General features: G+C 50.5%; 1 protein-coding gene across 1 annotated transcript in view; it reads left to right on the forward strand.

Annotated features, from left to right (window-relative positions):
• Plekhh1 (pleckstrin homology, MyTH4 and FERM domain containing H1) overlaps positions 1 to 15,428 on the forward strand; it is a 60,698-nt gene that overhangs the window by 43,090 nt on the left and 2,180 nt on the right. The window contains exons 13-28 of the mRNA XM_045155398.1: positions 1,201 to 1,287; positions 1,902 to 2,063; positions 2,918 to 2,998; positions 3,353 to 3,535; positions 4,455 to 4,563; positions 5,303 to 5,415; positions 6,519 to 6,695; positions 7,019 to 7,116; positions 7,638 to 7,815; positions 8,705 to 8,860; positions 10,883 to 10,983; positions 11,685 to 11,826; positions 12,935 to 13,077; positions 13,167 to 13,296; positions 14,822 to 14,908; positions 15,138 to 15,284. Of these exons, the coding sequence (XP_045011333.1) occupies positions 1,201 to 1,287; positions 1,902 to 2,063; positions 2,918 to 2,998; positions 3,353 to 3,535; positions 4,455 to 4,563; positions 5,303 to 5,415; positions 6,519 to 6,695; positions 7,019 to 7,116; positions 7,638 to 7,815; positions 8,705 to 8,860; positions 10,883 to 10,983; positions 11,685 to 11,826; positions 12,935 to 13,077; positions 13,167 to 13,296; positions 14,822 to 14,908; positions 15,138 to 15,284 (2,094 nt within the window). The remainder of the gene's footprint in view (positions 1 to 1,200; positions 1,288 to 1,901; positions 2,064 to 2,917; positions 2,999 to 3,352; positions 3,536 to 4,454; positions 4,564 to 5,302; positions 5,416 to 6,518; positions 6,696 to 7,018; positions 7,117 to 7,637; positions 7,816 to 8,704; positions 8,861 to 10,882; positions 10,984 to 11,684; positions 11,827 to 12,934; positions 13,078 to 13,166; positions 13,297 to 14,821; positions 14,909 to 15,137; positions 15,285 to 15,428) is intronic.

Genomic DNA, 15,428 nt, shown 5'->3' on the forward strand with positions numbered 1-15,428 from the left:
AGAGATTCATTGCTTTCTACTCTTTCCTCCAGTGTCTGGACTTAAGCCTTGGACACTGGGAACTAGGTTGGCAGGATCTCTCCAGAGAACCAGTTCTCATGTTTTAAAAGAGGACTAAAGGTCCTTGTCTCTTGTGCATCTACGTTTGTTTAGTCGTGACTGTCTCTACCTCCATGTTAAGAATGCTAGACATGTGTTCCCCTACAAGAAACAAGCCACTATCAATTAGTAATGTCTGCAGTGACTCTGGAAAGGATAGCATAAGTCTGAAATTTGCTTTGTTGCCCAGGCAAGCCTCAAGTTCCTGGGTTCTAGAATCTTTATGCCATGGCCTATTGAATAGCTGGAATTATAGGCACCCCATACATAACAAAAGAACTTAAATGTTTTATAGTTCAGTGATAAACTGGTGGCTTTTGATCCAACTTGTTTGTTGTTTTGAGATAGGGTCTCTAGTCCAGTCTGACCTGGAACTCACTCTGTAATCCCAGGCTGTCCTCTAAACTCACAGGGAGCCTTCTAACTCTGCCTTCCAAGTGCTGGGATTAACGATGTGCACCACCATGCCTAGCTTGATCCAATTTTTATTTATTTATTTATTTATTTTTGGTTTTTCGAGGTAGGGTCTCACTCTAGTCCAGGCTGACCTGGAATTCATTATGGAGTCTCAGGGTGGCCTCGAACTCAGGGCAATCCTCCTACCTCTGCCTCCCAAGTGCTGGGATTAAAGACGTGCACCACCACGCCCGGCTTGATCCAATTTTAAAGGCTCATTTATCCTTAAAAAAACTTTTTATTGATTTGAGAGACAGAAAGAGGTGGGGGGGGGTGGAGGAGAATGGGTGCACCAGGATCTCCTGCCACTGTAAACAAGCTCCATGTGTGTGTCACTTTGTGTATCTGGCTTTATGTAGCTACTGGAGAATCAGACCTGGGTCATCAGGCTTTATAGGCAAGTGCCTTGACTGCTGAGCCATGTCTTCGGCCCTCATTCCATCCTTTTTGTGGAAGGCTCATGTTCCTACTTACATCTCTATGTCACTAGAATCAGAATCTAGCACAAATGGCCACACCGTACCACAGTCAGGGAAGTTTGGGAATCACTACCACTGCCTGTGATCTGGAGTAAGATAGGAGGGCATGCTGCTCTGTGAGGCCTCCATAACTCCCAACGCTGCCCCCTTACGCCTCTCCCTGCAGAGTGATGTCATCCGGAAGCCTCAAGGCCAAGTGGATCTGAACTCTCATTGCCAAATTGTTCGCGGGGAGGGTGCGCAAACATTCCAGGTGAGCCCACTGTTAGCAGAAGTAGTTTAAAATATTTTTATTAATTTGAGAGGAAAGACAATAGCAAACATAGTTTGGAGCCTGATGTGATGGTGCATACCTTTAATCCCAGCATTTTGGAGGTAGGAGGATCACCATGAGTTCAAGGCCAGCCTGAGACTGAGACTACATAGTGAATTCCAGGTCAGCTTGGGCTAGAGCAAGGCCCTACCTCGAAATAAATAAATAAATAAATAAATAAATATATAAAATAATTATATATAGACATATATAATAGTTATTATACATATACATATATAATAGCTATTATATATATACAAATATATATATGATAGATATGTAAGTTTTGGGCAGATATGGTGCTGGGTTTGGACATGACTGTGGTTGAGGCAAAACTGGAAAAAGTGAACATGAAAGAAAGATTTCACAGTGGGCAGGATATGATCTTGGATTGTTAGCATGTGAAAGGAGAGAAAAATGAGATGGAGAGATGGTGCAAAGATGAGGAGGAAAGGATAATAGAGGAGCAAGAAGGAAGTCCTCTGGGTTGACAGATCTGTGTTTCCTCAAAGCCTGGTTTGTGATTGCTGGCTCTGATCTGTCACTCCTCACAGCTCATCTCTGAGAAGAAAACCTACTACCTGACGGCGGACTCACCCAGCCTGCTAGAAGAGTGGATCCGGGTCCTGCAGAGCTTGCTAAAAGTCCAGGCCACTGGGCCTCCAGCTTTGCATCATGGGGGTGCCAAGCCCACTGTGAAGGGCTGGCTGACCAAGGTAGAGGGTGGGTCTGGGAGCAGTGGGAAGCTGCACTGGGAGTGCCGAGGGGCACCAGGCTCTTTCTACATGAACTGCCTCACGGTGGTTGACAACACAGATCACGATGACGCGTCAGGGTTGTTAGAACAACTCCTCGCAAGGCAGGAGGAAAAGGAATGCGTCTCCCCACTGTGAGGTCATTAGGGGTTGCCACCCATAATGTACCCACTTTGCTTCAGGATAAACAGTGGGAAGAAGCGAACTGGGTGGGACAGGTACGCCTCCATTCAAAGACTTGTAGTGTCCCAGGCCTGCCCCAAAGACATTTGAGTTAGGCTTCTTACTGGTTGCAAAGGGTTAAGTGAGCACCAATTACCCCTGTGAGGCAAAATCAGCAAGGAAGCACATTGACAGGCCCAGAAGACCAGCCGTAGCCAAGGCCTGAAGTGCTCAGCAGGCTGGGTGCTTGCGGGCTCTCTTCCTCTGCCTCGGCCTCCCCATGGGTCTGCCCATGTTCCGATTCTCTTTCCTAGAGACTGATGGTTGCCTGCGGGTTTCACACTTCCATGGCTCCTAGTGACCTTGCAGCACTCCGTCAGTTCTAGCCTCTGCCAACGAGCAGGCTCCTTCTATGTCCGTGTTTTGATTTTCCCGTATAATCTTTCCATGGCAGGTCACGGGTCACTGAGTGGCCCACGGGTGACTGGGTGTGTAGCCCGGCAGTCTTGCTGTGAAAGAGTTCCACTAGCAGGAAGGCCGAGTGGCATCTCGAGGACCCACCTGTGGCTGTCTTCCCCGTGGCTTCTCATCGCCAGTCCTGGCTTAAGTTTGTGTGCTCTGGTTCTGATGAAGCTAGTTCATCTCTGTTACAGGTCAAACATGGCCACTCCAAGCTGGTCTGGTGTGCTCTTGTTGGCAAAACCTTCTACTACTACCGGAGTCACGAGGACAAGGTATTTATTTCCTCAGCCTCCTGCCAGCACTTGATCCTACTTCTTCCAGCCCACGGTACGGTGGCTGCATGTACAGGCAGCCCCCAGATTCCCCTTCTGCCCCACCAAACCCGCAAATGCAAAAGGCAGCTTAGCCGGCTCCCTCCAGAGCCCGTGACCAGCGTCGTGGCCTGTGTGTGCGTGGTCCGCTTTTCCGGCGTCTTACGGTGCTTCTGCCTGGCCATGATGTTGCAGTTTCCACTTTCTCATCTGCCACCTGTCCGGACCCGTGACCCCCAGCCCCCGCCAGCCCTACAATGACTAAGGATTCAGAAAAAGGAGACTCTCCTGTCCCCTGTTTTCTCGTGTCCACAGAGACCCTTGGGCCACCTGCCTGTGCGGGATGCTCGCATCGAGGAAGTTGACCGGTCCTGTGACTCGGATGAGGACTATGAGGCTGGAGGAGCGGGACGGCTGCGCTCCTCCCACTGCACCCTGGTGATCCAGCCCCCAGAGCACAGCCCCTCCTACCTCCTCATAGGCACCAAGCACGAAAAGGTAAGGAGGAGCTGGCTCCCTGTGGCTGGGTTAGACCTGTACTCTCATTTCCCTTTTCTGTTCTCAGATTTCCAAAATTCAAATGTATTTTCCTCTCGAACAGTTCAGCTAATAGTCTCTGAATTAGGACATCACTATTTGAGTGCATTCCCCATGACCAGCTCTTTTCTTCACTCCTAGGGCCAAGTCATACAGCCATAAATGTGGAAATTTGGGCTTATGTTCACCTGCTCCTGAGTCTTACCTCTTAGTGACCAGGGTCCTTGACTCATATCAACTCAACTAGCTAAAGTCCACCTTTTTTTTTTTTTTTTTGAGACAAAGCCTAGGCTGACCTTGAACTCGAGATCCCACTGGGTCTGCCTCCAAATGTTGGTATTACAGGTGTATGCCTCTGCTGCAGTCAGGTTCACATTGCTGGTAGAAATCACCCAACCAAGAGCAGCTTTTGGGAAAAAGAGGTTTATTTTGGCTTACAGGCTCGAGGGGAAGCTCCATGATGGCAGGGAAAATGATGGCATGAGCAGAGGGTGAACATCACCCCATGGCCAACACAAGGTGGACAACAGCAACAGGAGAGTGTGTCAAACACTGGCACAGGAAAACTGGCTATAACGCCCATAAGCCCGCCCCAGTAATACACTCCCTCCAGGAGGCATTAATTCCCAAATATCCATCCACTGGGAACCTAGCGTTCAGAACAGCTAAAGTTTATGGGGGACACCTGAATCAAACCACCATAGCCTCCATGCCCAGATTTAAAATACAGACGTTTTTGGAAGTATGCTAAGATCAAACCCAGGGCCTCACACATACTGGGCAAGTGCTCTTCCTCTGAGCTGTACCCCTCCCTGAATCCCACTCTTGCCTTCACTCTTATTACCTCGTCTGTGCCTAATAGCATTCCGTCCTTCCCCAGGATACATGGCTTTACCACCTCACAGTGGCCGCAGGGGGCAGCAGTGCCAAGGTGGGCACTGTCTATGAGCAGCTCATCGGGAAACTGATGGACGGTGAGGGAGACCCAGGTAAGCAGGGGTGGCCTTGAGTTAGAGGGAGGTGGCTGGGTGCTTACTGGGCACGAACCCAAAGAAAGCTCGACTTGCCATGCCTCATAGCGACATTAATTGTGCCTGAGTCACAGAGGGGCTTTCCCATCCCACACTCTAGGGCACTGCTGTCTGTGGCCAAAATCCTGAGGAGGTGACCACTGTATATGGGAGGTTTTCTGGCACACAGACTTTCCAGAAATGTGGGTAAATGTGTTACTCTGTTGCACCCGCCACTTTGCTGGCCGGGCAGAGGACTGAAGCAAAAAGGCAGCTGGTTAATTTGTAGTTAAGAGCTTGTTAATAAATGAAGTCCAAAAATCTGGTTTAGGTTAATCTATGTTTGGGCTGTGTGTGTGTGGGGGGCGGGGGGTTGTATTTGCTACATATTCTCAGGGCCCTCAGGAACTAACCAGAGGCATACACCACACACACCTTTTCTCCTGCTCTAAGGATCGTCTGTTTCCGGCTGATACATGTTTCTTCCAACCAGACCTGACACCATAAGTAAGGCCTCCCGTGCATTCACACACACGTGCTTAGAAACACTCATAACCTGTTCACTCACCCCTACTGCAGCCCCCCCGCCCCCCCCCCCCCCCCCCGCGCCAGCACAGCTGGCTGCCTTCCTGTGCAGCCGTGCTTGGGAGCGCGGGTGGGAGGGGCGCTGGCTCCTGTGTTGTAACTGCTGCTGTTCTCTGGTGTGTGCTGCGTGCAGACTCCCCGCTGTGGAAGCACCCCATGCTGTGCTACAGCAGAGACGGGCTGTGCGCCTCCCTGACCACCCTGCCCTCTGAAGCCCTGCAGACCGAGGCCCTCAAGCTCTTCAAGGTAATGCAGGAGCGGAGCCCAGGCGCGCCGACTGGTGGTGCCTCCGCATTCCTCCGTGTACCGCCTGAGCCCATCATGGTGAACGAGACCCATGTAGTTACGGGGTGACCCACCGGGGGTGTAGAGAAGGAAAGAACGCTCCCACGGGGTTCCCCGGACTTCATTTATGGTAGGAATGTGGTCCTTCTGCAGGTAGGAGGTGGTTCTGGGGCCCTGAGAAAGGTCCGTGAGAATTCTCCCTTGAAGAGCTACCCTGCTTTCCAAATCCTGACATTACAGCGGGAAAGACCAGGCTGACTGTTGCTTTTGGATGGCAGAGATTCTGACCTTGTTGAGGATTTTTGTTTGTTTTTTTGTTTGTTTTCCGAGGTAGGGTCTCGCTGTAGCCCAGGCTGACCTGGAATTTACTATGTAGACTCAGGGTGGCCTCAAACTCATGGCGATCCTCCTACCTCGGTCTCTCGAGTGCTGGGATTAAAGGCGTGCGCCACCACACCTGGCAGGATTTTTTTTTTTTTTTTTTTTTTTGCTCATCTGAATTTCCTTATTATTTTTTTTTTTTTGCTTGTTTTTATTTATTTATTTGAGAGTGACAGACACAGAGAAAGAGGCAGAGAGAGAGAGAAAATGGGCACACCAGGGACTCCAGCCACTGCAAATGAACTCCAGATGCGTATGCCCCCTTGTGCATATGGCTAACGTGGGTCCTGGGGAATCGAGCCTCAAATTGGGGTCCTTAGGCTTCACAGGCAAGTGCTTAATCACTAAGCCATCTCTCCAGCCCCCTTATTTTTTTTAAGTCATTTTGCTGGGCTCCAAAGATGGTAGTATATGTGTAGCCTGTAATCTTAGCACTTGGGAAGCTGAAGCAGGATTGGGAGTTCATGCCAGTCTGAGCTACGTTGTACACCCTGTCTCAATTTTTTTTTTTTTTGCATATGTGACAAACTTACGTCTTGCTTATGTAATGGAAATATTTAAGCCCATACACCATGCACAAATAAAACCATCAATTGGTGAACTTGGGCCTCTCTTTCGGTTCGGTTTGGGGTCAGACGTCACTCCATGTCAGGAAAGTAACCAAGGGCCGCCTCTGCCTGCAGTCTTGCCAGCTCTTCATCAATGTGCCCGTGGAAGCCGCCTCGGTGGACTACCACGTGTCCCTGGCCCAGACGGCGCTGCAGGTCTGCCTCGTCCACCCCGAGCTCCAGAGCGAGATCTACTGCCAGCTCATGAAGCAGACCAGCTGCCGCCCACCTCAGAAGTACTCTCTCATGCAGGTGGGCGTCCCCCGGGGACAGAACACCAGCTGCACCCATTGGCAAGGGTTGCCCAAGAGTTGAGGGAGGCGGCAGGGGGTACCTGAGCAGGTGATCTCTAAGCCGGCGCGTAGGCTGTCTCTACGCTCCAAGCTGCTTCAGCGTGGCTGCCCTTTCTGTGCACGTTCAGACTGTGGTTGCCATCTTGGACAAAGCCTGATCCAGGTGGTCATCCCAGCGCCCACAGGAGGGTGGGGGCTTTTGGCGTGGGCAAAGAATGCTGAAGGTTGTGCAGTTCAGTGGACGACCCTCACTCATCCCACGCTGCCTGCTTCCCTTGGCAGTGCTGGCAGCTCCTGGCTCTGTGTGCCCCGCTCTTCCTGCCCCAGCATCACTTCCTGTGGTACGTCAGGCAGCAGCTGCAGCGCCACGCAGATCCCAGGTGAGCAAAAGCATCTCTTCTGCCACCCCCGTGCTGGTGGCAGGTGGCACAGGTGAAAGGGATCAGGGCCAGGGGGACAACCTAGGGCAGTAGCCGTATACCTCCCCTCTGAGGTTTGCCCAGGTTTGGGAGGCCACACCCATCTCGTTCTGCTCAAGTGGGCACGGGGAGGGGAGGCATGCTTCAGCTTTTCGGTCCACGGGTCCACACGCTGGCAGGTGGCTTCTGCAAGAAAATAGCCATGCCAGGGCTAGGGACATAGCCCGGTGGCAGAATGCTTGCCTAGCTCACACAAGGCCCTGGGTACAATCCTCCATACTCCACCAAACAACAGACAGAAGGAAATCTCCACGGCAGCACCCTGCTCCAGACAGGTCCTCAGTGACAGGTCCATACCCACCATCTGCCCAGCTGCGTCCAGGTTTTGTCCTGGCCAAGTCTGGGTGCGTAACCCAGGTGCCAAAGAGAGAGGGATGGACAGAGTCCCTGGTATGCCCCCCACCCTCTTCTCCTTATTTTAGAAATGAAACTGGCCAGTACGCCACCTACTGCCAGCGGGCAGTGGAGAGGACCCTGCAAACAGGGGAACGGGAGGCCCGGCCGTCTCGTATGGAAGTGGTGTCGATCTTGCTGCGGAACCCCTTCCATCACTCCTTGCCCTTCAGCATCCCCGTGCACTTTGCCAATGGGACTTACCAGGTAAGGATGCCCCGAGCACTTGCTATCTTTTTAAAAAATATATATTTTTATTTATTTATTTGAGAGAGAGAACGAGAATGGGCACACCATCGCTTCTAGCCACTGCAAACACACTCTAGACACATGGGCCACCTTGTACCTCTGGTTTACATGGGTCCTGGGGAATTGAACTGGGGCCCTTCGGCTTTGCAGGCAAGTACCTTAACTGCCAAGCCGCCTCTCCGGTTCTCGCTGTCTTTTCAATATTTGTTTGTGTTGTGCTACATGGGTGCACCAGTGCCTCATTCCACCGCAGGTGAACACAAGATGTCTGTGCCACTTGTTGCATCCAGCTTATGTGAGTGGCTTGGGAATTGAACCCAGGTCAGCAGGCTTTGCAAACAAGTGCCAAGTGCCTTTAACTGCTTAGCCATCTTCGCAGATCCACCCCCCAGTCTTCTCACATCATTGTTCAGTGAATGCCTTTGGGTCAGGTGGGTGTTAAGCCTTTCAGATCATATGCAAACCAGGGGCACAGTTGGTGGAAGCATACATGGATAGAGGTGCTTGAATCCCAAAAGTGCTTCACTGTTGGGTGCCCTCGAGGTAGGTCTTTGGGACCCATTGTGTGAACAGGGAAGCTGAGACCCTGACCAAGAAAATGACATGAGACAGAGCCCCCAGAAGACTGGCAGTCAAGGAGGGACAGGGCTTTTGCCCAGTTGCAGTTTATAGTGGGCAGGCTCAGGTTCCTCACACCTGGGCCTGTGCATGGGTACAGGGAAGCCAGCTGGCTTTGGCCTCTTGCCTTCCCCCTTGCTCCTTTTCCCTGCTGTGCTCAGCCCCTCCACGATCCCCAGGGAGCTCCTTGGGGAAGTTCTCTGGGGTCATATTGCCTCTCCCCTGACAGGTCGTTGGTTTTGATGGCTCCTCCACAGTTGATGAATTCCTCCAGCGGCTAAACCAGGAGACAGGCATGAGAAAGTCATCCCACTCTGGCTTTGCCCTCTTCACGGATGATCCTTCCGGCAGGGACCTGGAGCACTGCCTGCAAGGAAGTGTCAAGGTGGTAACCTCTGTGCATAGCCGCCCGTCCCTCTGCTTAGAGATGCACATGGTGTGCATAGAACTGCCCAGTGGGTGTCTAATTTTCATGTAGCCTGTTTGGTACAGAGCCACAGGTGTTACCCAGGCCAGCATTAAAGATGTGTCCATGCAGGGCCGGAGAGATGGAGTAGCGATTAAGCGCTTGCCTGTGAAGCCTAAGGACCCCGGTTCGAGGTTTGATTCCCCAGGACCCACGTAAGCCAGATGCACAAGGGGGCTCACGTGTCTGGAGTCTGTTTGCAGTGGCTGGAGACCCTGGCGCACCCATTCTCTCTATCTGCCTACCTCTTTCTCTCTCTCTCTGTCACTCTCAAATAAATAAAAAAATCAATTTTTAAATGTGCCCATGCAGCTAAAGAAAGCTACCTGCAACCTTGAGTCTGGAAATAAGGTCCTCACAGCCCTGTCTCTGTCAGTGGCTGTGCGGTATTCAGGGAAGAGTCTCTTAGCTCAGTATAGGGACAGGGAAGTGCTGCCAAGCTTGCCACCAGCTCTGTCTGCCCATGTAGGTCAACAGCCACAGCCTGTATGCAGTGGGAGCTATGTTAGCGCTCGACTTTTACCTTATCTGTCAGGACCTATGGAATGCTTATAGATTAAGCCACAGTTGAGGGAGGTAGATCTTTATAGTGCCACTGTAGGTGAAGGCTCTTAAATGGCATTCACAACTGATCCACTGATCTATACCGTGGCCTGGAATTAGGACCATGGAGGTGTTAAGTGTCTATGGAACACGTTGTCACACTGGAAGGATGCATTTGGCCAGCCCCTCCTTCCTTTGCAGCACCACACAAAATGCTCCTAGTCTTTCACATTGCCTGCAAAAACTACCACATACCTTTCTAGTAGGTATCTGGGCATCTGTAAGGCTCTGTCACACAATAGGACTTGGGGTATGTTTATCTATTGCAAAGTGTGGTTGGTGAAATAAAACTGGAGCTATGAAGCCATGGATTTAATTTTTTTTTTCATTTATTTTATTTACAAGCAATGACAGACAGACAAGAGGAGGGGGAGAATATGGGCATGCCAGGCCTTTAACCACTGCAAATGAACTCCAGATGCATTCGCCACTTTGTGCATCTGGCTTTATGTGGGCACTGGGGAATAAAACTTGGGTCATTTGGGCTGGAGAGATGGCTTAGCAGTTAAGCGCTTGCCTGTGAAGCCTAAGGACCCCGGTTCGAGGCTCGGTTCCCCAGGTCCCACGTTAGCCAGATGCACGAGGGGGCGCATGCATCTGGAGTTCGTTTGCAGAGGCCGGAAGCCCTGGCGCGCCCATTCTCTCTCTCTCCCTCTATCTGTCTTTCTCTCTGTGTCTGTCGCTCTCAAATCAATAAAAAATTTGGGGCTGGAGAGATGGCTTAGCGGTTAAGCGCTCGCCTATGAAGCCTATGGACCCCGGTTCGAGGCTCGGTTCCCCAGGTCCCACGTTAGCCAGATGCACAAGGGGGCGCACGCATCTGGAGTTCGTTTGCAGAGGCTGGAAGCCCTGGCGCGCCCATTCTCTCTCTCTCCCTCTATCTGTCTTTCTCTCTGTGTCTGTTGCTCTCAAATAAATAAATAAAAAATGAACAAAAAAAAATTTAAAAAAAATTTTTAAATATTTAAAAAAATATATTAAAAAAAAAAACTTGGGTCATTTGACTTTGCAGGCAACCTCCGTAACTGCTGAGCCATCTCTCTAGCCCTAAAGCCATGGGTTTTGACTGGGGCCTGCCTGGCACCCGGAAAGGGCCCCCTCAGTTTCCATAGGCCCGTGGAACAGTGTTCCTGGATCAGATGCTCACCACATCCAGGGTGCCCTCCACCTCTGAGGAGGAGTGGTAGACACGTTGGGTCTTGTCAGCCTGAGGCCTCGCAAGCAAGGCAGCTTTCTCATGACAGGACCCCCGGGGGGCTCAGCTCTGAGTCCAGCTCCGGCTGGTCCTTATTTCCCTCATGAGAGACTTTTCTGACTTTGACCTTTTGCTTCCTTAAGATCTGTGATGCCATCTCCAAATGGGAACAAGCCCTTAAAGAGCTGCACCCTGGAAAATCTGAGGGTGGGACGCGCGTCGTGAAGCTGATGTACAAGAACAGGTCCGGAGAGTACCGAGGGTGGGGCAGATACGAGGGGCCATCATCCGGTGCCAGCGCCTTACCTCCCGTAGCCTTTAGTCGGAGTAGCCCGTGGGCACCACTGCACGGTGGCTGTCCGCTGAGGCGTTAGGCTGGCCCTGCTCCTGATCCTCATGGAGACCCTGACAGCCTGGGCTTTCTGTCAGCCTTCCCTGTGCTGCCGTGTGCACATGTGCACACACATGCCAAGAAGGCATAACAGCCTCACACATTACCTTATGAGAGAATGATGTTGTGTGAGCACCACACTTACAGTTAAAGGATAAATATTTCCCATGTACCAATTTCAGGGTATATGCAAGTAACTTTTCCTATCAATTTGAGTAAGAAAAATCCATCCCAATATGTCTCCAAGCAAATAATTTCCATTAGTATCTTAGAATCTTCTCATCCAGCCCCCTAGGTCCAGCCCTCTTGATTCCAGGCACCAGATTCCCTTTGCCAAGTGCAGTAAGTCTGGTGTGTATTCAGAATTAATCTCCAGGCTGCTGCAGGTGAGATCCGCCTGACCCTGCTGTGTGTCATGGTGGGTTACAAGTTTGTGGGGCAGTAGGAAAGAGGCAAATAGTGTAGTTCCATTTTGGAGGTCAAAATAAGATCCACAGAAAGCCCTTCCTCTTAGGAACCCCAGCAGAGACTGGTTTCTTCTATCTTCCCTGTAGGCTGTATTTTCGGAGTCAAGTCAAAGGGGAGACAGAGCGAGAGCGGCTGCTACTGGCCTCCCAAATAAGTGGAGAAATAGTGGCTGGGAGATTTCCAGTCACCAAGGAACTGGCTCTTGAAATGGCTGCTCTGATGGCCCAGGTAAGGTTCTTTCTGTTCACAAAGCAGGAGGGTCAGCTTAGCATCTTGGGACTCCCTGTTGGAATCACCATGAAGCCTAAAATGGGAGACTGCAGATCCTTTGGTGCCTAGGAGAGGTGGCTTTGCTGCCCTGGTACAGAAAGCAACCGAATCCTTGCACAGAGCACCTTGCCCACTGAAGATGAAGGCTGTGCGTTGCAGAACAGGACCACTGGGAATCGAAACACCGAGGTTTAGGTCTCATTCTTCCAATGTAAGATCATCTGTCTGTGTTTCAGTTTTCTTCCCTGTACATGGAAACCACAAACACTTCCCTTCCTGTTTCCAAAATACGTACTCGGATGATGTGTATCCCATAAGGTATATGATAAAATTTACCAGCCATCCAACGTCAGAAATAGAAGATTAAGTTAAGTGGGGTGTGGTAGAACGCCCTGAAATCCCAGCACTTGGGAAGCTCAGGGAGGACTCACACAAGCTTGAGACCAACTTGGCTTATATTTCATAGTGAGTTCTAGACCACCCTGGGCTGCATAGTGGATCCTTGTAATTATAATCATCAATACGAAGACTCTGTAGCAGACCATTTCACATGTATTTTCCTATGCATTTTATTGTATTTTGTTTATTTGTTTTTGAGGTAGGTCTCACTCTAGCCTAGGCTGACCTTGAACTTAGTGATTCCCCTTATCTCTGCCTCCCAAGTGATGAGGCTAAAGGTATGCATGCCCACGCCCAGCTCCTTCCGCCTCCCATGTACTTCGCATTCCCACTTAGAGGAGGAAATTGAACAGGGCTGGGATTTGAGCAAGGTGTCTGGCTGCAGGTACTCTAGGATTTGTACCCTCTTCCTCCCGCTAGCCCGCTTCTGGATTAAAAACTGGAATTTGTTCATTGTTTTCCCTCAACTGTCAATGATTAACTATTTGGATCAGGCTACAAAACAAGAGCTGATCTGGACAATCTAGAATATTCTAGTACCCTGAAGTTGCTTCTCTAGTGTATGAAACAAGGGACAGTCTTTTCACATCATGGTACACCTCACCTCTCCAACGCCCAGCAGCCTTATCTACTCAGACTCGTGTGTGTCTCTCATGTCCTACCACAGGTGGAATACGGGGACTTGGAGAAGCCTATCCTGCCAGGTCCTGGGGGCACACCCTCTGCCAAAACTCAGCATCTCCTCCAGCAGGTCCTGGACAGGTTCTACCCAAGGCGTTACAGACACGGAGCACCTCCTGAACAGCTGAGGTACGTAGACTGGAAGGTCTCATGTGGGAGTCATTGTGGGAAACACACTGGCATGTCACTGGCACCTTTTCTTTCCATCTACCACTTAGGCATTTGGCAGATACACTGGCCACCAAGTGGGCAGCTCTGCAGGGCTGCTCCCCTTCTGAGTGCATCCGCATCTACCTGACTGTTGGTCGGAAATGGCCTTTCTTTGGTGCTAAGCTATTTGCTGCTCAGGTGAGTGACAATGGAAAGAGGAGCTCACCCCCCCCCCCCAATGTCACAGTATTTGTTGTCCTGGCCATGGTTCAGTCTGAACAGGCTGCAGCTCCCACCTCCATGCTCCCAACCACTAGGGGTCGCCACCTGTCCGCTTATTTCTGCCCTCTAGATTTCCAGTAATAATCCATTGCTTGCCTCCATGTCTTCTTTATTGCCTTGTTAATTCTCCTCAAAGAGCTAATTCATATGGGAGCATTCAAGACTTAAAAGTCTGAAGCATAGAACAGATCTCTGTTGGCCACCCAAAAGCCTGAGGGAGAGACAGACGGACCACCCGGGCGGGGTGGGGGGGGGGGGATCAGACTACTCAGACAACAGTTAATTTCACCCCTGGCTAGGAGGCCAATAGTAATTTCAGTTGGAACTTTTCCTCACTTGGTGTCTGGTCTGCATGAACTTTACAGGTAATCACAGACATTATCCTGTGATCAGACATTATAATCAAGACATTAAACTGGATCTTGGTCCTGCTCACTGGAACAGGTCATCCATTCATTCACCTAGCAAATGGTTGCTGCGCTCATAAGCTAGTTGTTTAAAGTTGTGAAAAATGAACACCTCAGATGGTTTTTGCTTTCTGAAGCTTTCCAGCTAGCGAGGGATAGGACAACAGGGGAATTGTATACTGACCAAATAATATGCGTGCTCTTCATACTTTTCCTTCTCAGACTGTTTTGTCTGTCTGTCTACTCCTACTTTTCTACCCAATTTTAGGTATGTACTGGGGATCAAGCCAGGGCCTTGCATATACTAAGCAAATACTTTGTCACTGAGCTGTACCCCTAACCCCAACATATCGTGTGTGTACTGACAGGTATTTTAGTGATCACAAGTACTATGAAGGAAAAGCACAGGGATGTTATAAAAGGCTCACACCCAGGAGTTTGGGGAGTTTCCAAACAGCTGACATGCCCATCTCCTACTCCTCCTGCCCCCCGCTCCCCAGCTCTTGGGTAAGAGAGAGGTCAGCCGGATTGCCCTACTGCAGCTGTGTCTGAAAAATTCAGCAAGTGTCTGCCAAGTAGCGGTGAACTCACTTAAAGAGGGCCTAAAGCCCATCAAACTGCATTCTTGCTGTCCTATTGCTTTTATCGGTCCCTAGGAAATTGGGTAAGGCAATGTGCACCTAAGCTTTGAGACTAGGGGTGCAGAGTACTGTTTCCTAGAATGGGGAGAAAATAGGTTATTCCTGTGCAAACAGCAGAACCCTAGAGTCTGTTCTGAAGCATGGGATCCCCTCCACCCCTGAGATGGTTAGTAAGTGGTCAGAGCCCCAAGGCCAATGCCACCTGCCCCAGGCAGCCTTGTCTGCTCATCCCATATGCTGTGCAGATGCCACTGTCCATTGACAGTGCCAGAATGAGGTGATTCAAAGCCATTGCCCAGCAGAACCCCTGGATGTACTTTCATCCTCAGAAAGAACTTTGGGTTCATAATCTCTTCACTGAGTGTGTCTGATGGTCTTCTCATGTTTCTGCAGCCTGCCCAGCTGTCTGCCAAGGAGAACGCTCTGGTGTGGATCGCTGTGAATGAGGATGGCGTCAGCATCCTGGATCATCACACTATGGTGTGTAAGAAGGGCTGGCTCTAGCCCCTCAACACTACCCTGTCTTCTCAGCTCTAGACTCATGGCCTGAGCTAAGTGACCATGGTCCCCCCCAAGCAGTGCTGTCCTCTAGTCCAGACGCAGCCTTACAGACATTCAAGAGTAAAATCTCCAAATCATGACCACCTTGCAGTTCTCCCCTCCTAGTTCGGGGGAGGCTCCCCCAGAACTAACTGGCTCCTTTCCACAGCAAGTGCACATCACATACCCCTACTCTTCAGTGACCACCTTTGGGGGCTGCAGAGATGACTTCATGCTCGTGATCAGATCCGCTCCAGACCAGAGCTCTGGAAAAGGCCACATAGACAAGTTGATCTTCCGAATGGCTGCTCCCAAGGTGGGTCTGATGGTCTGGGATGATGGGGTTGGCTTAGAGGGGAAACTCTAGAAAGGCCCTGCCCCAAATAAAATCTTTAGTCTTGTGTAATCAGTACCCATCAACTACTGTTTCTACTTTTCTCAGAATGGCACCGTATATCCT

The sequence above is a fragment of the Jaculus jaculus genome, chromosome 7 (genome assembly GCF_020740685.1).
Source record: "Jaculus jaculus isolate mJacJac1 chromosome 7, mJacJac1.mat.Y.cur, whole genome shotgun sequence".
NCBI lineage: Eukaryota > Metazoa > Chordata > Mammalia > Rodentia > Dipodidae > Jaculus > Jaculus jaculus.